The following is a 23,760-nucleotide window of genomic DNA, read 5'->3' as shown; positions in this document are numbered from 1 at the left end:
GCGTTGGATAAGCGAATGGTGGATAAGTGAGACTCTACTGTATTCATAACAGAAAATGCTGTAATTTTTTTAAATTATAATTATAATTCATATAGAGACCATTACTTTCTAGATTAAATTCTCTCACATATACCTTCTGTGGCCATCTGGGCATCAAGTAATGATGGGGACAATCCGATGGATCCCTGAGAGCTTGTTTCTTCAACTTCTGGAACTCCTGATACTTCTTCTTCTTCGTTTCCTTGCACCGAAAGTATTGGCAAACTTTGAGATAATCTTGTTGATTCTGTGCCGGCATCTCCGTGTAAAATAACTTCTAATTCTTTGTAGAAAGGGCATGTTCTTGGAGCATTTCCAGGTGTGTTGTTATGGGCGAGGACCTCCTTAAATGTCAGTCGCATCTTTTTGGCCTTTGTCCTGCATTCTTCGGCATTCCTGTCGTGCCCTCTTGCCATCATTTCAGAGGCAATTTCCTCAAATACCTCAATATTTCTGTGCATCACCTGCAAGGCATCTTGAAATTTCTGCTGTCCCCAGATATCTAAAAGGTCACGGGTTTCGTGTACTTTCCACGTAATACCTTTTCCCTTTCCCTTTCTTTTGACCTCTTGTTGTCTATCTTCATCCGCTCCTTCCTTTCGCCCAATTGTTCTCAGTGAAGACAGTAATTCTAGGAAATTGCTGGCAGAATGCTGGGAAAGTAGTTTAATCAGTTCTGTTTTAAGAAATGATGTTGACATGTCTTGGGAACAGTAATGTGAAGAACCACAGCAAGGTAATTTTTCATAGCAATCCTGCTGAAGTGCTGTTTTCTGATTGATGCCTGGAAAACAAAACAGAAGCAATGTAGACTTCAGCCAGGAAGTAATGCCAATCACCATATCAAATTGTTTTTTAAGAAAATTTCCTAAGATTTGCCAAAAGAACATTTCTTATTATCTTTTTGAAATACATTTTACAGTTCTTCCGGAAAGGGGAAAAAATTTCATAATAACCGCAAACAAAACATTTCTTATTTTCTTTTTGAAATGCCGTATATACTCGAGTATAAGCCGACCTGAATATAAGCCGAGGCACCTAATTTTACCACAAAAAAACTGGGAAAACATTGACTCCAGTATAAGCCGAGGGTGGAAAATTTCAGAAATAAAAATAGATACAGTAGAGTCTCACTTATCCAACATTCGCTTATCCAACGTTCTGGATTATCCAACATATTTTTGTAGTCAATGTTTTCAATATATCGTGATTTTTGGGTGCTAAATTCATAAATACAGTAATTACTACGTAGCATTACTGCATATTGAACTACTTTTCTGTCAAATTTGTTGTATAACATGATGTTTTGGTACTTAATTTGTAAAATCATAACCTAATTTGATGTTTAATAGGCTTCTCCTTAATCTCTCCTTATTATCCAACATATTCGCTTATCCAACGTTCTGCCAGCCCGTTTATGTTGGATAAGTGAGACTCTACTGTACTAATAAAATTATATTAATTGAGGCATCAGTAGGTTAAATGTTTTGGAATATTGACATAAAGCTCAAATTTAAGATAAGACTCTCCAACTCTGATCAAATCATTATTCTCATCTTCTTCAATGTAAACGTGCTTATGTATGCTTTTAATAATAATAGAGTAAAATAATACATGTAATAATAATAATACTAAATACAGGAAAATAATACATTTAATAATAAATAGAGTAAAATAATAAATGCAATAATAATAAGATCAGAATGAAATAATGAATGTATTATTAATAATAATAAAAATAGAGTAAATTAAATGTAATAGTAGCAACAATAATAGAGTACAATAATAAATGTAATAATAATAGAGTAAAATAATAAATGTAATAATACTAATAATAATAATATAATGTACAGTAGAGTCTCACTTATCCAACATAAACAGGCCAGCAGAACATTGGATAAGCGAATATGTTGGATAATAAGGAGAGATTAAGGAGAAGCCTATTAAACACCAAATTAGGTTATGATTTTACAAATTAAGCACCAAAACATCATGTTATACAACAAATTTTACAGAAAAAAATAGTTCATTGCACATTAATGCTATGTAGTAATTACTGTATTTCCGAATTTAGCACCAAAATATCACAATGTATTGAAAACATTGACTACAAAAATGTGTTGGATAATCCAGAATGTTGGATAAGTGGGACTCTACTGGAATAATAAATAGAATAAAATAATAAATGCAATAAGAAGAAGAAAATCAGAGTGAAATAATAAATGTATTATTAATAATAATAATAATAATAATAATAATAGTAATAGTAGCAACAATAATGCGGCCCGCCCTTGTTTTTATTGCTTTTCTGACTTTGTGCTGTAATGTATTTTATTATCTATTGTATTGTTTAACTGTGTTATGATATGTTGTTTTTATATTTTGTTATATTGTATTGTTCTGGGCATGGCCCCATGTAAGCCGCCCTGAGTCCCCATTGGGGAGATGGTGGCGGGGTATAAATAAAACTTTATTATTATTGTTATTATTATTATTATAGAGAAAAATAATAAAAGTAATAATACCAATAATAATAGAGAAAAATAATAAACGTACCATATATTCTCGAGTATATGCTGACCCAAATATAAGCCAACCAGGACCCTCACCCAAGTATAAGCCGAGGGGGGCTTTTTCAGTCTTAAAAAAAGGACTGAAAAACTAGGTTTATACTCGAGTTTATAACAGTAAGTATTTTTAATTCCAAAAATGTGAGTCAAGCACTGAAAGAGTTAAATGCAAAAATCTCACAACCATACCTCACAACCTCTCCATACCTCCCAATCTCTGAGGATGCCTGCCATAGATGTGGGCAAAACCTCAGGAGAGAATACTTCTGGAACATGGCCATACAGCCCGGAAAACGCACAACAACCCTATTTTATATTTCTCGGTAACACTTTTTACTACAGTTTAAATAAAACGTCTTACAGTTTGCTACCTGCTTCTGGTTCTCCCAGTGGATGTGCCGGAAGGCTGACACCAGTCTTTTCGTGTCCTCCAAAAGGTGTTTGCATGGGTGTGGATTGTGGAGATTCAGTAAGGCCTGGAGACACCAGGACTCTGTTCACATCAAATTCCTCTTTTGCTGATGCTTCTACAAAATAATAGAATTCTTGGTTGTACATCTGTGTGTATTGTGATTTTTACAAAATTAATAAGTACTTGCCAGGTGCAACTTAAGAGTAAGTACTTGACCGCATAAATATGGGAGTAAATATATTAAATAACTCTTTTTGCTTTTTCGGGTAACAATGGAAACAGAAATCAAATTTAAAAGACTTACGAGGGTTGAATGAAAAGTAATGCCTCCACCTTCGTTACTTGGGTTTGGGTGGGAATATTTTAATAAATCAAACGCAGAAATAATCCTTAGAATGTGCTCTTTAACTACCACTATTCACCTTTACTCAGAATCACCAGACAATTGGATACATTTCTGCCAACGATGAACAAGTTTTCTGAAGCATTCATGAAAGACGTCAACACTCTGTTTCCGCAGCCAGCGTCTCACAGGACCCATCGTGCACAGATCTTCCGATAGCCAAGCAAAGCAATCATGTGACCCACATATTCTTGCGAAATGCCTATTATGCTTGAAATTTCTCTCTGAGTGATACGACGATCATCCTGAATCAATCTGTCAACCTTTTGCTTGTGAAACTCTGTGGTTGCTGTCTTGAGACGTCCAACTCTTTGTTTGTCACACAAGTCCAATGTTCCCACCTCAACATCTTTAAACTTACTCGCCCAATGACACACAGTACTCACATCAACACAATCACCAAAACAGCCTGCATTCTCTGATGAATCTCCTTTGGGTTGACACCTTCTGCTGTCAAGAATTCAATGACTGCATATTGCTTAAGTCGTATTGACCAACCGTCTGCACAGGGCTCCATACTTTGCACTTTAACAACACAACTGTTCAATGTGAAGGCTTCCCGCCAAATGGAACTGTAGAGGAGAGTCTACTGAACAAGCCAGGACCTGCCGCAGACCAGGACTGCCATCTCTTGAGGAGTTACAAAGGTGGAGGCATTACTTTTCATTCAACCCTCGTAATTTCCCTTAAATTAGGAATGAGAGTAACCACAGGTATGGGATCTTATAATTAGCTTACAACTTACTGGGGTTGGCTGTTCTGAGGATTTGTTCTTCAAACAAACTGCTTGCAATTGAAAATGCCGTAATTTTTAAAAATGCAAGAATTCACATAGAGGCCATGACTACCTGGAGTAAATTCTATCACATTTACCTTCTGTGGCCACCTGGCCATCAAGTAACGATGGGGACAGTCCGATGGATTCCTGAGAGCTTGTCTCTTCCACTTCCAGAACTGCTGACGCTTCTCCTTCTTCATTTCCTTGCACTGAATGTACTGGCAAACTTTGAGATAATCTTGTTGATTCTGCGCTGGCATCTCTTAGCAAAATAGCTTCTAATTCTTTGTAGAAGGGGCAAGTTATTGGAGCATTTCCAGGTACATTGTTATGGGCGAGGACCTCCGTAAAGGTCAGTCGCATCTTTTTGGCCTTTGCTCTGCATTCCTCCGCATCCCTGTTGTGCCCTCTTGTCCTCATTTCAACAGCAATTTCCTGAAACACTTCAATATTCCTGTGCACCCCATGCAGGGCATCCTGATATTTCTGCTGTCCCCAGATATCTAAAAGGTCACGGGTTTCACCTAGTTTCCACCTAATACCTTTTCCTCTTCCCTTTCCCCTTCTTTGGACTTCTTGTGGTCTGTCTTCATCCATTCCTTCCTTTTGCCCATCTGCTCTCAGTGAAGGGAGGTAGTCTAGGAAATTGCTACCAGAATGCTGGGAAAGTAGTTTAATTAGTTCTTTTATAAGAAATGATGTTGACATGTCTTGTGAACAGTAATGTGAAGTACCACAGCATGGTAATTTTTCACAGCAATCCTGCTGAAGTGCTGTTTTCTGACTGATACCTGGAAAACAAAGAAACAGAGAGGAAATGTATTATTTGTTTACAGCATTTATATTCCGCCCTTCTCGCCCCGAAGGGGACTCAGGGCAGATCACAGAACACATATACAGCAAACATTCAATGCTGTCCTCTTTTGTCTTTCAAGAACAGCCTTAAAACACTGTGGTAAGTAAATGAAAACTGCTTTACTTCAGCAAAACATAAAGTACAGAACACTCAGTGGAGTGTGAAGCAAGGAAGCAAGGAAGTCTTAGGGCAAGCACAGTTCTTAGTCGCCAATAAATTCCCAAATCAAATGGCAGTCTTACTTCAGACAAAGAGACAGCAATAAATCCTTAGGAGCAGTTTCCCAGATGCAGACTTGAAACAGGCACAAGGGGAGCAAAGACTCAATTTGTTACCAGCAAGAGCTGACTGCACCTGCTTCTGCTTTATAGCCCTGAGTCCCCTCCCAGCAGCTAGGGCAGTTCCCAATTACTCAGCTGCATTTCTGGCAGCTATTCTAGCTGAACAACATCTCTGCTCTGTTTCCTTTCGTCTCTCCTGAAAAGTGGGTACTTGCAAAATCTCCTCCTCAGATTCCAACTGCCCCTCTGATTCATGAACACTTTCCTGCTCCACATCCTCTTCTGAAGAAGAGGGATCCCTAACAAATGCTGATAATAACAATGACAAGCTAGACAGACAACAGATAGATGTATATAGGCTTTCCCATCTTTCGGCATCTTTAGAGGCTGTGCTTGGTTCTGGCCACCGGTGGGTACTGTATATCCATAACCCTGCCAAAGAGCTTTCTTTGTTCGTAAACTTCCTTCTTTTTCTGATCGAAACACTGAGCCTAAGTAAATACCTCTTCACTTTTAATGTGCTTCCTATTTATCTACTCAAATTTGTTATCAAACTACTAGGTTGCCAGAAGTTAGGCTTAAGGTCAGGAACTCACCCTGGCCCGGGCTTCGAACTATCAACTTTCTGGTTGGCAAAATTATTGCAGCTTGGTGATTGTGTTGTCGAAGGCTTTCATGGCCGGGATCACAGGGTTGTTGTATGTTTTCCGGGCTGTATGGCCATGTTCTAGAAGTATTCTCTCCTGACATTTCGCCCACATCTATGTGAGAGTGGTCCAGCATTTCTGTGTTCTCAAATAATATGCTGTGTCCAGGTTGGTTCATCAAGTGCTCTGCTGTGACTGCCTTCTCTGGTTGAATCAGTCTGCAATGCCTTTCATGTTCCTTGATCCGTGCCTGGGCAATGCTGCTGAGCTTGGTGGCTCCTATGTAGACCTCTTGCCCACAGCTGCATGGTATACGGTAGACTCCTGCAGAGGAGAGAGGATCCCTCTTGTCCTTTGCTGACTGTAGCACTTGCTGGATTTTCTTAATGGGTCTGTAGATAGTTTGTAGGTTATGTTTCTTCCTTAGCTTCCCTCTGCGGTCAGTGCTTCCCTTGATGTCTGGTGATAACACTTTTCCTCTGGGAGGATCTTTGTCTTGATTCTCATGTCTTGTTCTTGGTCTTGGGGCTCTTCTGATGTCTGTGGTGGAGTCTCCATTGGCCTGGAGAGCCCAGTTGAGGGGGTTCCGTTCCCCTTGGAGGAGGTGGGCTTCGCAGATTCTTTGTGCACAGTCTGCAAGGGCATTGATTGTGCTTCTTTATTGACTTCGGTGATTGTTGGAGTTTTTATGATGGTATCTATCCGTGTGTGTAGGTTTTCAGTCAACTGTGTGGCCCAATTGTTGATTGGGTTTGCAGATGACTAGAGCATCAAGTCTCTCTGAATTACAGTTTTCTTACCCATTTTTACAGAATCTAAAAATGGACACTCCTAGGTTCCTCTTGACAAAGGTTTTAACCACATTTCTAGGGACTTCCCTATAACACATTCGGATTTTAGAATTTTAGGGGCGCAGCTGGCTAGTAACCAGCTGCTATAAATCACTACTGACTGAGAGGTCATGAGTTCGAAGCCCGGGTCGGGTTAAGCCTCCAACCATTAAAAAAAAATAGCCCCGGCTTGCTGTTGACCTAGCAGCCCCGAAAGACAGTTGCATCTGTCAAGTAGGGAAAATTTAGGTACGCTTTATGCGGGAGGCTAATTTAACTAATCTACAACACCATAAAAAACTGCTCACGAGGAAAAGAAAGAGGAAGAACAGCCACCAATGGACAGTGAAGCAACAGCTCCCCCTGTGGCCGGAATCGTGAAGCTGGAAAGATGTTAAAATGCCTCTGTGTCTGTCTAAAACTGAATGTTGTTTGTCTCTTGGCATTGAATGTTTGCCACATTTGTGTTCATTGTAATCCGCCCTGAGTCCCCTTCGGGGTGAGAAGGGCGGAATATAAATACTGTAAATAAATAAATAAATAAATTTTATTTTGGGTATCCTCAGAAATGCCACCTGTTCTAAGTGGGAACAGTATTTGTAGCTAGTCTGATCGTTATAGTAGCATGCTTTCTTTCAAAACTCTTGTTGGAAGCTGTTGTTGTAAGTGATTCCTTTTTGTTTGATGGTGGTCCAGTGTGTCTTCAATCCCTTGTATTGTTATCTCCATTACACTTGATTCCTTCATCACCTCCCTTTGCGTTATCTTCAATTGTTCCCATTATAACTTTCCCAGTTTGGTATCCACTGTTTAGACCCTGTTCAAGATATCATCCAGTCTATCCAGTCTTTTGTTGGCTCTATTCACAGATCCAATCAGAGCCTCAAGCTGTTATTCTTACCTGTTTTTTAATGATTTCTGTTACAAAAAATGTAAAATTCTAACTAGAAGGAAAGACTACTTTACATTTCTCGGTAAAAACATGTTTGAGTACAGTTTAAATAAATTGCTTTATAGTTACCTGCTTCTGGTTCTCCAACTGAATGTGCTGGAAGGTTGACATGAGTCTTTTCATGTCCTCCAAAAAGCATTTGCATGGCTGTAGATTGTGGAGATTCAGTTTGGGATGGAGACACAAGGACTCTTTTCACATCAAAATCCTCTTTTGCTGTTGCCTCTACAAAAGAATAGAACTCTTAGTTATATATCTCAGTGTATTTTGATTCCAAATATAAAAATTAGAATACTTGCCCACGTGCAACATGTACCTGCTCAAGTGCAAATTAGTGTAAATACTTGTCCCTTTAAATATGGGACCGAGCTGTGGCGCAGGCTGGTTAGTAGCCAGCTGCAATAAATCACTATGACCAAGAGGTCATGAGTTCGAGGCCAGCCCCTGTCGAAGTGAGCACCCGATAATTAAAATAAAAAATAGCCCTGCTCGTTGTTGACCTAAGCAACCCGAAAGACAGTTGCATCTGTCAAGTAGGAAAATTTAGGGACTACTTATGCGAGGAGGCTAATTTAACTGATTTACAACACCAGATGAGGAAGTACTCCATCAAAAAAGGACTCGTCGTCACAGTGGATGATGACGCAGGAGCTCCTCATGTGGCCAGAATCGAGCATACCCTCATGAAGCCAGAAGCTGGGAAGTTAAATTGCCTCTGTGTCTGTCTGTCTGTGTGTTTGTCTAATGGCATTGAATGTTTGCCATATATATGTACATTGTGATCCGCCCTGAGTCCCCTTCGGGGTGGAATATAAATACTGTAAACAAATAAATAAATAAAATAAAATAACTTTTTTTTTGTTTCTTACTGTAAAACATGGAAACAGAAATCAAACAAGGTGTTCCACTTCTTAATAGCAGATATTGGCTTCAAAACCATTTTTTCCAATGGTTTCCAGAGTATCAAGGCTTTGCATGGTTTCAAAGGGAGTTTATTCTTATGTGTTTTTAAATTATTTCTATAATAAAACCATTTAAAATTCTAACTGGAAGAAAAGAGTACATTACATTTCTCAGTAAGAACAGTTTTGACCACGGTTTAAATAAAATGTCTTACAGTTACCTGCTTCTGGTTCTACAACTGGATCTTCTGGAAGGCTGACCTCAGTCTTTTCATGTCTTCCAAAATAAGGTCGCAGGGGTGTGGACTGTGGAGATTCAGTAAGGGATGGAGACACCAGGACTCTAGTCATGTCAAATTCCTCTTTTGTAGTTGCCTCTGCAAAATAAACAGACCGCTTAGTTATACGTCTCCATGTATTTTCGTTCAAAACGTTAAAAATATATATAATAAATACTTGCCCAGGTGTAATATACACCTGCCCTGGTGCAAATTAGTGTAAGGACTTGCAATTATTTCACATGGCAGTAAGGTAATGCTCAAGATCCTGCAAGGCAGACTCCAGCAATACATGGAGCGAGAATTGCCAGATGGACAAGCTGGGTTCAGAAAAGGCAGAGGAACCAGAGACCAAATTGCCAATATCCAGATGCTGGATAAAGGAAGAAGGCAGGGAGTTTCAGAAAAACATCTATTTCTGTTTTATTGACTATTCTAAAGCCTTTGACTGTGTGGATCATCATAAATGGTGGCAAGTTCTTGGTGGTCTGGGGAGACCAAGTCACCTTGTCTGTCTCCTGAGGAATCTGTATAAAGACCAAGTAGCCACAGTCAGAACAGGCCACGGAACAGGAGACTGGTTCAAGATTGGGAAAGGAGTGCGGCAGGGCTGTATACTCTCACCCTCCCTATTCAACTTGTACGCAGAACACATCATGCGATGTGCGGGGCTTGAGGAATCCAAGGCCAGAGTTAAAATTGCTGGAAGAAACATTAACAACCTCAGATATGCAGATGATACCACTCTGATGCCTGAAAGTGAGGAGGAGCTGAGGAGCCTTATCACCAAGGGGAAAGTGCAAAAGCTGTGCTGCAGTTAAACATCAAGAAAACCAAGATTATGGCAACCAGACGGATTGATAACTGGCAAATAGAGGGAGAAAAGGTGGAGGCAGTGACAAACTTTATATTTCTAGGCACAAAGATGATAGCAGACACAGACTGCAGCCAGGAAATCAGAAGACATTTCCTTCTTGGGAGGAGAGCAATGGCCAACCTTGACAAAATAGTGAAGAGCAGAGACATCACACTGTCAACAAAGGTCCGCATAGTGAAAGCAATGGTATTGCCCATAGTGACCTATGGATGCGAGAGCTGGACCATAAGGAAGGCTGAGCAAAGGAAGAGAGATGCTTTTGAACTCTGGTGCTGGAGGAACATCCTGAGAGTGCCTTGGACCTTGGCAAGAAGATCCAACCAGTCCATCCTCCAGGAAATAATGCCCAATGGCTGCTCACTGGAGGGAAGGATATTAGAGGCAAAGTTGAAGTATTTTGGCCACATCATGAGGAGACAGGAAAGCTTGGAGAAGATCACGATGCTGGGGAAAATGGAAGGAAAAAGGAAGAGAGGCCGACCAAGGGCGAGATGGATGGACAGTATCCTTGAAGTGACTGGCTTGACCTTGAAGGAGCTACGGGTGGCCAAGGATAGACAGGGAGCTCTGGCGTGGACTGGTCTAGGAGGTCACAAAGAGTCGGAAGCAACTGAACAAATCCCCTTTAAATATTACAGAGATAAAATAGCTTTTCTGTGTTCTCACAGGAAAACATGGAAACTGATATGAAATATAAAGGATTTAATTTTTCCCTTGAATTAGGAATGAGTGTAACTACAGGTATGGGACCTTACAATTAGCTGCCAGCTTATGACTTACTGGTGTCTGCAGTTCTGAGGATATGTTCTTGAAAAGAAAAACTATGTGTAATGGAAAATGCCATTACAGTAGAGTCTCACTTATCCAAGGTTCTGGATTATCCAATGCATTTTTGTAGTCAATGTTTTCAATATATCGTGATATTTTGGTGCTAAATTTGTAAATACAGTAATTACAACATAACATTACTGCGTATTGAACAACGTTTTGTCAAATTTGTTGTATAACATGATGTTTTGGTGCTTAATTTGTAAAATCATAACCTATTTTGATGTTTAATAGGCTTTTTCTTAATCCCTCCTTATTATCCAAGATATTTGCTCATCCAAGTTTCTGCCAGCCCATTTAGCCTGGATAAATGAGACTCTACTGTATTTTAAAACAACGATATGAGAATTCAGAGACTATTACTTTCTGGATTAAATTCTATCACATATACCTTCTGTGGCAATCTGGGAATCAAGCAGTGATGGGGACAGTCCGATGGATTCCTGAGACCATGTTTCTTCAACTTTTGGAACTGCAGATGCTTCTCCTTCTTCCTTTCCTTGCACCCAACGTATTGGCAAACCGTGAGTTAATTCCGCTGGTTCTGTGCTGGCATCTCTCCGTAAAATAACTTCCAATTCTTCGTAGAATGAGCAAGATCTTGGAGCATTTCCAGATATCTTATTATGGTCGAAGGCCTCCTTAAATTTTAGTCGCATCATTTTGGCCTTTGCCCTGCATTCCTCCGCGTTCCTGTCGTGCCCTCTTGACCTCATTTCAGTAGCAATTTCCTCATATATCTCAATATTCATGTGTAGCATCTTCAGGTCATCTTGAAAATTCTGTTTTCCCCATATATCTAAAAGGTCAAGGGTTTCGTCTAGGTTCCACCTAATCCCGTTTCCTCTCCCCTTTTTTTGGACTTCTTCTTCTCTATCCTCTTCCTTTACTTCCTTTTCTCCAGCTGTTCTTACTGAAGGGAGGATTTCTAGGAAATTGCTAGAGGAATGCTGGGAAACTATTTTAACTGCTTCTCTTTTACAAGAAGATGTTGAAATGTCTTGTGAACCATAATGTGATGTACCAGAGTGGGGTATATTTTCATAGCAATCCTGTTGAAGTGCTGTTTTCCGATTGATATCTGGAAAACAAATAATTAAAAAAATAAAACTTTATTTATATACTGCTCTATCTTCACAAGGCGACTCAGGATAGTTTCCAACATTGGTAAAGCATTCAATTACCAAACACAGAACATACAGCGCAACCATGTTAAAACATTAATATAATTACTATTAGCATAACACACCCATGCAAAAATTCAGCCACATTCAATTGCTGATCCACTGGGTAAAATTCTGTCAGAATACATAGCCAGGGGTCAGGGTGCGTGTTGGGTGGGTTTCTTCAAACACCATCGATCATCTTCTCCAGATCAGCACCCTGATGAATTGGTGAACCTTCTGCCCTCACCAATTCCTCTCCAATGTCAGACTCAAAGACATCTGCAGTCTGAAGTTCAAACATTTATTCAGTATTTACAAATCATATTTACAAATGCAGCAAAAGCCATCGCTCGAAGCTGGCATTTTTTCTTTTGCCTCTCGGCACAGCAAAACGCAGCTCAACTGATAAGAAAGCACATTCCTTAGTCCGAAGGAAGTTCCGACCTCCAATCATGTCTCATAGGTCACAGCAGGCTGTCAATCAAACTGGCCTGCTGTTAACTGTTTCATTGCTGAAACACACACTTGCAAAACAGCAGAAACACATGATTTACATTTCATATACACACATCCAAAAATCCAACAAATTCAACCACCAATGGACAAGTTTCCATTGGCTGGGCCAGAGCAAATGCAATGAAGTAGCATAGAGATGGGGTTGGATAAAGTGCAAACTAGTGGCCAGGATGAAATCTGCGCCTGTTGTGACTCAGCTGGAACCTCAAATTGACTCTGATGAGGATGATGGGATTCAGGTTCACAATCAGGTTCAAAATGTCCCTGTTGTAGAAGATGAGAAACAGGAAGTGCTAGTTCATTTTCCCACAGCAAGGAATGATGTTTTTGATACTGAAACTAGCCAGGTGCAAATGGACTTGGAAAAGGAGGACAGTTCTCAGTCTGAAAATGAGGCTCAGCAAACTAACGAGCAGGCTGACCTTGACGAGACAGGTTCCTTAGATCGAGCTGACCATTTGGAATTCAGGGTTCGGAGGAGTGTGAGAATTGCAAACAAGAGGAAGGCTAGAGGCCAAAGAAATGCTTTCATGCTTTGCAAAGGGTATTAAAGCAATATGTTTAAAGACAAACCCTTGTCAAAGCAACTTTCCTTCAACCAAGAAGCAAGCTCTCGTTTTCCTGGATTACCTTGCAGCTTTTGCATTCATGTTCTTGGGACTTTGTCATGCTCTTTTGGGACCTTGTTTATTCCTCTGATTTCTGGATTTATTCTCTATGGCTTTATTTTGTAACCATTGTTTGGAACTTTACTTTTGCTTTTAAAGAACCTTTTATCTTATATTTTCTAATAAACTAAAAAGACTTCAACCTGTGTGCAGTTTGGTGTATATAGCAAGGTGAAGCTAACCTGAGTTGCGACAGTGCCTCTCAATCTTAAGGCCTGTTAAGCAGCTCCAAGGTTTAAACTAGTGCAGCGATGTATCACAGGGCCAGGAAAGTGGGTAAAGTGCAAGCAGGATCCTAACCAGTGGCTAGGGTAGGATCTGGAGCTAGCCAAAAGCTTGTTGGAACCACCAGGTTTTCAAGTCCTTGCAGAAGGAGGATACTGAAGGGGCTTGCCTTATCTTCTTGGGGAGAGCGTTCCAGAGGCGGGGGGCCACCCCGAGAAGTCCTCTCCCTTGTCCCCACCAGACATGCTCGGGGTGGTAGTGGGAGCGAGAGGAGGACCTTCCCAGAAGATATAAGATTCCACGCTGGTACGTAGGGGAGAGACAGTCGCAGAGATAGGAGCGGCCCGAACCGTTTAGAGCTTTGTAGGTCATTACCTGCACCTTGAATTGGGCCCGGCAACCTATCGGCAGCCAGTGGAGCTGTTTTAATAGGGGTGTAGTACGTTCCCTTTAGTTGGCCCCAGTTAAGAGCCTGGCTGTGGATCTTTGTAGACTTCAGCAAGAAAGTAATGCTAATGAACATATCATACTCTTCTTTCACCTCTACTCTCATGTTGAAATTAGAGACATATACATGTAAAACAAAGAACAAATAAAGTTAAGATTCATTCAACTGAGGGTAGTGTAGTTTCTATCGCTATTAAGATGCAAGGAAGGATATTTATGCTTTCAAAACCAATCTATATCTTAAATCTACCTTGTTATCATTATCCAACATTGTTGTGCATTTCTGGACTCCAGTATTGCATCAAACCCAATCCCGTAGGTTGTGGTCAAGCCTCAAGCCCCTTTTCTGCCTAGGAGTTTAATTATGAACGGTGTCATTATGATTAAGAGAAACAGTTCTCCTCTGAATGGACACCCATACTGCTCTAGTTCAAGGCTTTAAAGCACTTCAAAACCACTTTGAAGAATATATTGTCACTACATAAAGCTTAGGTATTTTTATGTAAGCATTCCTAATCTATTTAAGGGGTGTTAACTCATGATTTTCCAAAATCTCTTAAGTGTGGGGTAAATAAGTAATACAAATGTGTATTTCTATATAAACATTCTAAATCTAAATAAAGGGTGCTAACCCATCTATTGTCCAAAAGTTTCTTAAATGTGGGTTACACAGTTACTGCAAAATGCATATATGGGGCAGTAATCATATTTTTGGTCAACAAATCCTATTGTAGCCATCTTTTTCTAATTCTTTATGAATTCCTGAAGTTTTTTGTCAAAAACACTTGTGGTCTATCCAAAGTCTCTCCGAATTAGAGTTTTCTTGTCATCCATTTTTACAGGATGAATACTTTATTTGCATTCCACCCTATTTCGCTGAGGGGACTAAGAGACTATGTCACCGCCGTAGGCTGGCCCTGAATTAATAAGCTGATAAGGCCGTTCAGTTGAAACAGAAATCTTTTGCAGACAGTTTATTAATAACATAAGCATCAGAGCTTTGGCTGGAAAATAAACCTGACAATGGTTATGGGCCCAGCACCTCCCATTGTGTTATCTTCAACTGTTCCAATTTATAAACTCAATTTTCCAGTTTGGTATCCACTGTTTAGACCCTGTTCAAGATATCTTCCAGTCTATCCAGTCTTTTGTTGGCTTTATTCACAGATCCAGTCAGAGCCCCAAGCTGTCATTCCTACCTGTTTTTAATGACTTCAAAATTTGAAATTATAATTGGAAGAAAACACTGCTTGACATTTCTCAGTAAGAAGAGTTTTGACTGCAGTTTAAATGAATTGTGGTACCTGCTTCTGGTTCTCCAAGTGAATGTGCTGGAAGGCTGACACCACTCTTTTCATGTCCTCCAAAAGAAGGTCGCAGTGGAGTAGATTGTGGAGATTCAGTAAGTCCTGGAGACACCAGGACTCTATTCACATCAAATTCCTCTTTTGTCATCGCCTCTACAAAACAATGGAACTCTTAGTTCTACATCTCTGTGTATTGTGGTTCAAAAAGTAAAAAATTACAATAAATATTTGCCCAGGTTCAAATTAGTGTAAGTACTTGCCCCTTTAAATATGTGATTAAAGAGATAAAATACCTTTTCTGTATTCTCACAGGAAAACATGGAAATTGAAATCAAATTTAAAGGATTGAATTCCCCCCCCCCCTCCCCTTTACATTAGGAATGAGTGTAACCATAGGTATGGGACCTTATAATCAGCTGGCAACTTATAACTTACTGGTGTCTGCAGTTCTAAGGATATGTTCTTGAAGAAAGATCTATGTGTAATGGAGTTGATAACATATCACCAACTGGTGTTTTGGTATTCTGGGGATTTGTTTTTGAAACTTACTACTTGTGGGTTGTTGTATGTTTTCCGGGCTGTATGGCCATGTTCCAGAAGCATTATCTCCTGACGTTGCACCCACATCTATGGCAGGCATCCTCAGAGGTTGTGAGGAATGGAGAAACTAATTAAAGAAGGTTTGTGTTGTCGAAGGCTTTCATGGCCGGGATCACAGGGTTGTTGTATGTTTTCCGGGCTGTATGGCCATGTTCTAGAAGTATTCTCTCCTGACGTTTCGCCCACATCTATGGCAGGCATCCTCAGAGGTTGTGAGGTTTATATATCTGTGGTTTATATATCTGTGGAAAGTCCAGGGTGGGAGAAGAACTCTTGTCTGTTGGAGGCCAGTGTAAATGTTGTAGTTAATCACCTTCATCAGCAATAAATGGCCTTCCCAGCCTTACATCCTGGCCTAGGGGAATCCTTTGTTCAGAGTCTTTAGCTGCCTCTGATTGATTCCTGTCTGGAATTCTTCTGTTTTTGGAGTGCTGCTCCTTATTTACTGTTCTGATTTTGTAGTCTTTTAATACTGGTAGCCAGATGTTGTTCATTTTCATGGTTTCCTCCTTTCTGTTGAAATTGTCCACATGCTTGTGGATTTCAATGGCTTCCTTGCTTAGTTTCTCCATACCTCACAACCTCTGAGGATGCCTGCCATAGATGTGGGTGAAACGTCAGGAGAGAATACTTCTGGAATATGGCCATACAGCCCGGAAAACACATAACAACCCTGTGATCTCGACCATGAAAGCCTCCGACAACAAACTTACTACTTGTAATGGAAAATGGCATAAGTTTTTTTAAAAATGATATGAGAATTCACATTAAGAAAATTACTTTCTTGTTTAAATTCTATCACATATACCTTCTGTGTCCACCTGAGCATCAAGTAGTGATGGGGTCAATCCAATGGATTCCTGTGAGCTTGTTTCTTCAACTTCCAGAACTGCTGATGCATCTCCTTCTTTGTTTCCTTGCACCCAACGTACTGGCAAACTCTGAGACAATATTGCTGGCTCTGTGCTGGCATCTCTACGCAAAATAACTTCCAATTCTTTGTAGAACGAGCAAGTTTTTGGAGTATTTCCAGGTGTCTGGTTGTGGTCGAAAACCTCCTTAAATTTAAGCCGCATCATTTTGGCCTTGGCCCTGCATTCCTCCGCGTTCCTGTTGTGCCCTCTTGCCCGCATTTCAATGGCAATTTCCTCAAATACCTCAATATTCCTGTGCATCACGTGCAGGGCGTCTTGAAAGTTCTGCTGTCCCCAGATATCTAGAAGGTCACAGGTTTCGGGTAGTCTCCACATTCTACCTCTTCTCCTTCCCTTTTTTTGGACTCCTCGTTGTCTATCTTCATCCTTTCCTTCCTTTTCTCCGGCTGCTCTCACCGAAGGAGGGCGTTCTAGGAAACGGCTAGCAGAATGCTGGGAAAATATTTTAACTACTCCTCTTTTACAAAATGATGTTGCAACGTCTTGTGAAGTTTTCTGATTGATACCTGGAAAACAAAGGAAAGGGAAGCAATGTAGACTTCTGCAAGAAAGAACTGCTAATCAACGTATTATACTCTTCGGCCACCTCTACTCTCATTAGAGACATAGAATCCTAGAGTGGGAAGAGACCTCATGGGTCATCCAGTCCAACCCTATTCAGCCAAGAAGCAGGAAAACTGCATTCAAAGCACCCCCGACAGATGGCCATCCAGCCTCTGCTTAAAAGCCTCCAAAGAAGGAGCCTCCACTAACTCCGATGCAGAGAGTTCCAATGCTGAACAGCTCTCTCTCACAGTGAGGAAGTTCTTCCTAGTGTTCAGGTGGAATCTCCTTTCCTGTAGTTTGAAGCCATTGTTCCGTGTCCTAGTCTGCAGGGCAGCAGAAAACAAGCTTGCTCCCTCCTCCCTATGACTTCTCCACACATATTTATACATGGCCACCATGTCTCCTCTCAGCCTTCTCTTCTGCAAGCTAAACATGCCCAGCTCTTTAAGCTGCTCCTCATAGGGCTTGTTCTCCAGCAGATATCGGGATAGGGTTGTTTTATGTTTTCCGGGCTGTATGGCCATGTTCCAGAAGTATTCTCTCCTGATGTTTCAGGGTGTATTATACATGTCTATTTTTAGTATGGTTTGTATTATTTCTAGTATGGTTTGTATTATTTTGACTCAATTTACATTTAATTCTATGAAAAGAAATAAGACAGCAGAGCAGCAAACAGAAGGAACTCCAGGATTACCTGAAGAAGGTCTACCTGAAGAAGGTCACCGAAACTGGATGCATACCCGGGAGACCAGTCGTTACTACTGACATGGAACTTTGTTGCTATTGACATGGAACTTTAATTTACTTTAAATGAGTTACTATTGACATGGAACTTTGATTTACTTTGAATGATTGAATTTAAAGAAGAGTACTACAAACCTTGAGAACACTATCAAGATTATATTTGTTAAAATTGGACATTGAAATATGTACTTATCTGTACAGTTGGAATATATAAATTGATATTACAGTCATAATATATGTGATTATATCACTTGAGGAAATATAGAACTATAACTTACTTTAAAGTACAATATATACCATACTTTTCCTTTTTTCCTTTTTGCTGTATATAATAGACATCTGTGCATATAGCTGTATTCGCCCACATAATAATAATAATAATAAACTTTATTTTTATATCCCGCCCCATCTCCCCGAAGGGACTCGGGGCGGCTTACAACAGGGACAAGCCCGAAAACAACAACACAAGACATTTGACCAAAAACATTCCAACGATTCACAAAATAAATAATAAATACATTAAAATCCAAGAAATAAAATCAGAGAATTAAAAACAAACACATCTATGGCAGGCATCCTCAGAGGTTGCGAGGTATGGAGAAACTAAGCAAGGAATGTCAGCGAAGGACAAGAGGGATCCTCTCTCCTCTGCAGGAGTCTACCGTATACCATGCAGCCGTGGACAAGTCTACAGAGGGACCACTAAATGCAGCGCCCAAACACGAGTCAAAGAACATAAAAGGCACTGCAGACTAACTCAACCAGAGAAATCAGCCATAGCAGAGCATTTGATGAACCAACCTGGACACAGGATATTATTTGAGAACACAGAAATGCTGGACCACTCTCACAACTATCATGTCTGACTACACAGAGAAGCCATTGAAATCCACAAGCATGTGGACAACTTCAACAGAAAGGAGGAAACCATGAAAATGAACAAAATCTGGCTACCAGTATTAAAAAAACTCAAAAATCAGAACACTAAATAAGAAGCAACACTCTGAAAACAGAGGAGTTCCAGACATGAATCAACCAGGGGCAGCTAATGACTCTGAACAAAGGATGCCCCCAGGCAGGAAGAAGCCAGGAGATGAAGCTATTCAATGCTAATTGGGGTGATTAACTACAACATTCACACTGGCCTCCAACTGAAAAGAGTTCTTCTCTCATCCTGGACTTTCCACAGATATATATAAACCTTCCTTGCTTAGTTTCTCCATACCTCACAACCTCTGAGGATGCCTGCCATAGATGTGGGCGAAACATCAGGAGAGAATGTGTCTGGAACATGGCCATACAGCCCGGAAAACATACAACAACCCTGTGATCCCAGCCATGAAAGCCTTCGACAACACAGATATTGGGATAGTTGAAATTGCCCATGACTATTATATCTCTTCTTTGTGCCTGTACGGTCAACTGTTCACAGAAGGCTATATCGGAGGTCTGTAGTAGATAGCCACGAAAGATCTTTTTGAGTCTCAATTCCCTTGATTCTTATCCAGGTGCTTTCAAGCTGGTTTCCCGGATTGCAGTTTTGCATCTCTAATTAAAGGGTGCTAATCCATCTATTGTCCAAAGCTTCTTATATGTGAGTTACTGTTACAGTAGTCTCACTTATCCAAGACTTCTGGATTATCCAATGCATTTTTGTACTCCATGTTTTCAATATATCGTGATATTTTGGTGCTAAATTCGTAAATACAGTAATTACAACATAACATTACTGCGTATTGAACTACTTTTTCTGTCAAATTTGTTGTATAACATGATGTTTTGGTGCTTAATTTGTAAAATCATAACCTAATTTGATGTTTAATAGGCTTTTCCTTATTATCCAAGATATTTGCTTATCCAAGGTTCTGCCGCCCCGTTTAGCTTGGATAAGTAAGACTCTACTGTATCTACACTTCACTTGATTCCTTCATCACCTCCCTCTTTGTTATCTTCAAATGTTCCAATTTATAAACTAGATTTTCCAATTTGCTTTAGATTCTATTCAAGATATCTTCCAGTCTATCCAGTCTTTTGATGGCTCTATTCGCAGAACCAATCAGAGCCCCAAGCTGCTATTTCTCCCTGTTTTTCAATGACTTCAGTAACAAAACGATCTGAAATTCTAACAGGAGAAAAACTACTTGACATTTCTTGGTAAGAACAGTTTTGACTACAGTTTACATAAAATGTTTTACGGTTACCTGCTTCTGGTTCTCCAGAACCACTCTTTTCACGTCCTCCAAAAGAAGGTCGCAGTAGTGTGGATTGTGGAAGTTCAGTAAGGCCTGGAGAAACCAGGACTCTATTCACGTCAAATTCCTCTCTTGTCCTTGCATCTACAAAATAATAGAACTCTTAGTTATACATCTCTGTGTATTTTAGTTCAAAAAGTAAACAATAAAAGAAATACTTGCCTAGGTGCGATACGTTATCTGCCCAGGTGCAAATTAAGTGTTAAGTACTTGCCCCTTTATATGTGGGATTAAAGCAGATTAAAACATTTTTTGACCAGGAATCACTTGACCAGGGACCACTTTGACCAGGGACCACTCTCCAATGTTAGTACCAAAAGGGTTATGAATCAGTTTTTGGTCAACTTTAGATTCGGTTTGGTTATTTGAGGTGCTTAATCAGAAAATGGCATTGGATAGACCACATCAGCTCTAGTTTTTTTGATACAGAACATATGCCATCCAGTAGTCGCTATCTCCTCGCCCACAGAAAAACATTATTTAATCATCTAGAGCTGATTTTCCTGACATGTCTCACGGTCAAGAGATAAAATAACTTTTTTTATTTTGGTCTCGCGGTCAAGGGATAAAATACCTTTTTTTGTTTTCACAGGAAAACACAGAAACAGAAATCAAATTTAAAAGACTTACTTCCCCCCAACACACACACCTTAAATTAGGAATGTGTATAACCACAGATATGGGGACTTTTAATTAGCTGGCTGGTGATGACTTACTGGTGTTTATTTATTTATTTATTTATTTATCATTTCATACACTTATATCCCGCCTTCTCAACCTGAAGGGGACTCAGAGTGGCTTACAAATTATATGTACATACAATATATTATATTATTAGCATAGCACAATATTAGCATTATATATTATTATATTGTACTATATCAATATACGGTAATATTATTAGTAATATTACATGTAATATAAATATATAATTAATGTTATTATATAGTATTATTAGTACAGTAGAGTCTCACTTATCCAACATAAAGGGGCCGGCAGAACGTTGGATAAGCGAATATGTTGGATAATAAGGAGGGATTAAGGAAAAGCCTATTAAACATCAAATTAGGTTATGCTTTTACAAATTAAGCACCAAAACATCATGTTATACCACAAATTTGACAGAAAAAGTAGTTCAATACACAGTAATGCTATGTAGAAAATTACTGTATTTACGAACTTGGCACCAAAATATCACGATGTATTGAAAACACTGACTACAAAAAAGCATTGGATAATCCAGAACGTTGGATAAGCGAATGATGGATAAGTGAGACTCTACTGTATATTGTACTTATCACTATACGGTAATATTATTAGTAATATTACATGTAATATAAATATTTATTTTATTTATTTATTTACAACATTTCTTGTTATGGTTGAGCCTTCGGGCTCCGGTAATGAAAGAAGGGGTCGTAAGACTCCTCGAGAGTCAGACACTCTCGAGGAGCGTGAAAGGAAACGGCTCCGGGATTTGTTTGCAGAGCCGACAGATGAGGACTCATTTGAGGGTTTTTCTCAGGGTTTGGAGGAGGAGATGGCCAGCTCGGAGGAGGATGATATGGAGTGGACTCGTGTGAGGGAGGATTTGGGTGTTGGGGAGGCAGGCAGTGAAAGCATGGGAGGTGATTGGCGGGTTGCAGGATCAGACCCATGGACTGGTTGGAGGGATGGAGCGGGATCCACAGCTGGGGATGCTGTGGGGCGTAGTCAAAGGTGCTTAAGCTCTGATGAGGATGATGATGTTGGGGCGTCTGGAATTGGGATGGCAGCTGACAGCGATGATGAGCTTGAACTGTGATAAAATGGGGTTTGGGACCAATGTCTAATTGCGTTGGGCAAGGTAATCTGGACGGACGCTTGGGCTCTTGCTGGGGAATTTCCTGAAGACGGGTGTGTTTCATTACTGGATACATAAGTTTACCAAGGACGGGGCATTGACGGCGGGAGGAACTGTGTGGGGTTTTTCTCTGTGCAACTTGTGTTTAATCTTGATAGCTTGGACCTCCGTCGTCTTTTTGACGGGCAATATCTACTTTCACTGGATTGACGCTGGACTGACTGACTACGATTCCGGATTAACCCTTCTGCTGGCTATCGGTGTGACCTTTGGATTCCTTGACGACTACGCTTGGCTTTTGATCTTCTGGACCGGATTGGGACCCTGCTGACTGCCGTTACCCTAAACCTGAATCTTGACTACAACCACGCTCTCGTTCGCTGCAGGAAGGAGTAAACAAGCCCGGTTTACTCCCCTGCTGTTCCTGAGTAGCAGAGAGGAATCTGCCGCCAGTCTTTTGTTTACATTCCAACTCCTGTTGATTCTCTTTTGTTTGCATTGTTTGCCAAGCTGAAGTAAACTCTTTGATTTAATCCGGATTATACTCCTGTTTAACCCGGTTTTTCCCTTTGAACTGTTTAAGCTCAAACTGAGCTGCTTTTTGGTTATTTAGCACACTGAAGTCAAGTGTTTGCCCTGTTCTTTGTTCCTTACGGGCGTTTTTAGTTCTGTAACTTCAATAAACTGAGTTTTGTTTTACTTGCTGGCGTTCTGTCTATGACATTTCTACCCCGCCCTTCTCACCCGAGGAGACTCAGGGCAGCTTACATAAATAAGCCGCCCTGATATATAAATTATATGTATAAATATATAATTTATATTATTATATTGTATTATTATTAGTATTTTATTACAGTATAATATTATTATAAATATTTATATATAATACATATTTCAAGATGTGTTCTTGAAACAAACGACTATAAATGGAAAATGCCAGAGTTTTAAAAAATACAAGAATTCACATAGAGACAGTACTTTCTGGATTAAATTCTATCACATATATACCTTCTGTGGCCATCTGGGCATCAAGTCGTGATGGGGTCTGTCCGATGATTTCCTGAGACCATGTTTCTTTCACTTTTGGAAGTGCTGGTGCTTCTCCTCCTTTGCTTCCTTGCACCCAACGTATTGGCAAACTTTGAGACAATCTCGCTGGCTCTGAGCTGGCATCTCTCAGTAAAATAGCTTCTAATTCTTTGTAGAACAGGCATGTTTTTGGAGCATTTCCAGATTTCTTGTTATGGGCGAGGACTTCTTTGAACTTAAGTCGCATCATTTTGACCTTAGCCCTGCATTCCTCCGCGTTCCTGTCGTGCCCTCTTGCCATCATTTCATCAGCAATTTCCTCAAATACCTCAAGATTTCTATGCATCACTTGCAGGGCGTCTTGAACGTTCTGCTGTCCCCAGATATCTAAAAGGGCACGGGTTTCAGCGAGTCTCCATATTTTACCTCTTAGCTTTCCCTTTCTTTTGTCTTCTGGTTGTCTATCCTCATCGCTTCCTTCATTTTCTCCAACTGTTCTCACTGAAGAGGGGCATTCTAGGAAGTTGTTAGTGGAACGCTGGGAAATCATATTAACTAATCCTCTTGGACAAAATGATGTTGAATTGTCTTGTGAACAGTAATGTGATGAACCAGAGGGAGATGATCTTTCGTAGCAATCCTGTTCAAGTGCTGTTTTCTGATGGATGCCTGGAAAACAAAGAAAAGGGAAGCAAGGAAATAATGCCAACCAACACATTAGATCTGGTTTTAAGGAAATTTCATAATAACCGCCAACAGAACATTTCGTAATTTCTTTTTGAAATACATTTTACAATTTTGGTGGGAAAGAGGAACAATTCAATGTGTA

At 40.0% G+C, this 23,760-nt stretch overlaps 1 protein-coding gene across 1 annotated transcript in view; it reads right to left on the bottom strand.

Annotated features, from left to right (window-relative positions):
* Positions 1-23,760, bottom strand: part of LOC100566453 (uncharacterized) — a 44,190-nt gene that overhangs the window by 5,573 nt on the left and 14,857 nt on the right. The window contains exons 10-19 of the mRNA XM_003229000.4: positions 22,911-23,600; positions 20,009-20,143; positions 16,391-17,023; positions 14,980-15,135; positions 11,045-11,734; positions 8,892-9,047; positions 7,838-7,993; positions 4,298-4,993; positions 2,981-3,136; positions 134-823 (exon numbers count right to left, since the gene is read on the bottom strand). Coding sequence (XP_003229048.3) covers positions 134-823; positions 2,981-3,136; positions 4,298-4,993; positions 7,838-7,993; positions 8,892-9,047; positions 11,045-11,734; positions 14,980-15,135; positions 16,391-17,023; positions 20,009-20,143; positions 22,911-23,600 — 4,158 coding nt within the window. The remainder of the gene's footprint in view (positions 1-133; positions 824-2,980; positions 3,137-4,297; positions 4,994-7,837; positions 7,994-8,891; positions 9,048-11,044; positions 11,735-14,979; positions 15,136-16,390; positions 17,024-20,008; positions 20,144-22,910; positions 23,601-23,760) is intronic.

This window comes from Anolis carolinensis, chromosome 2, assembly GCF_035594765.1.
Source record: "Anolis carolinensis isolate JA03-04 chromosome 2, rAnoCar3.1.pri, whole genome shotgun sequence".
Classification (NCBI taxonomy): Eukaryota; Metazoa; Chordata; class Lepidosauria; order Squamata; family Dactyloidae; genus Anolis; species Anolis carolinensis.
This window is presented reverse-complemented; position numbering and strand designations above follow the sequence as displayed.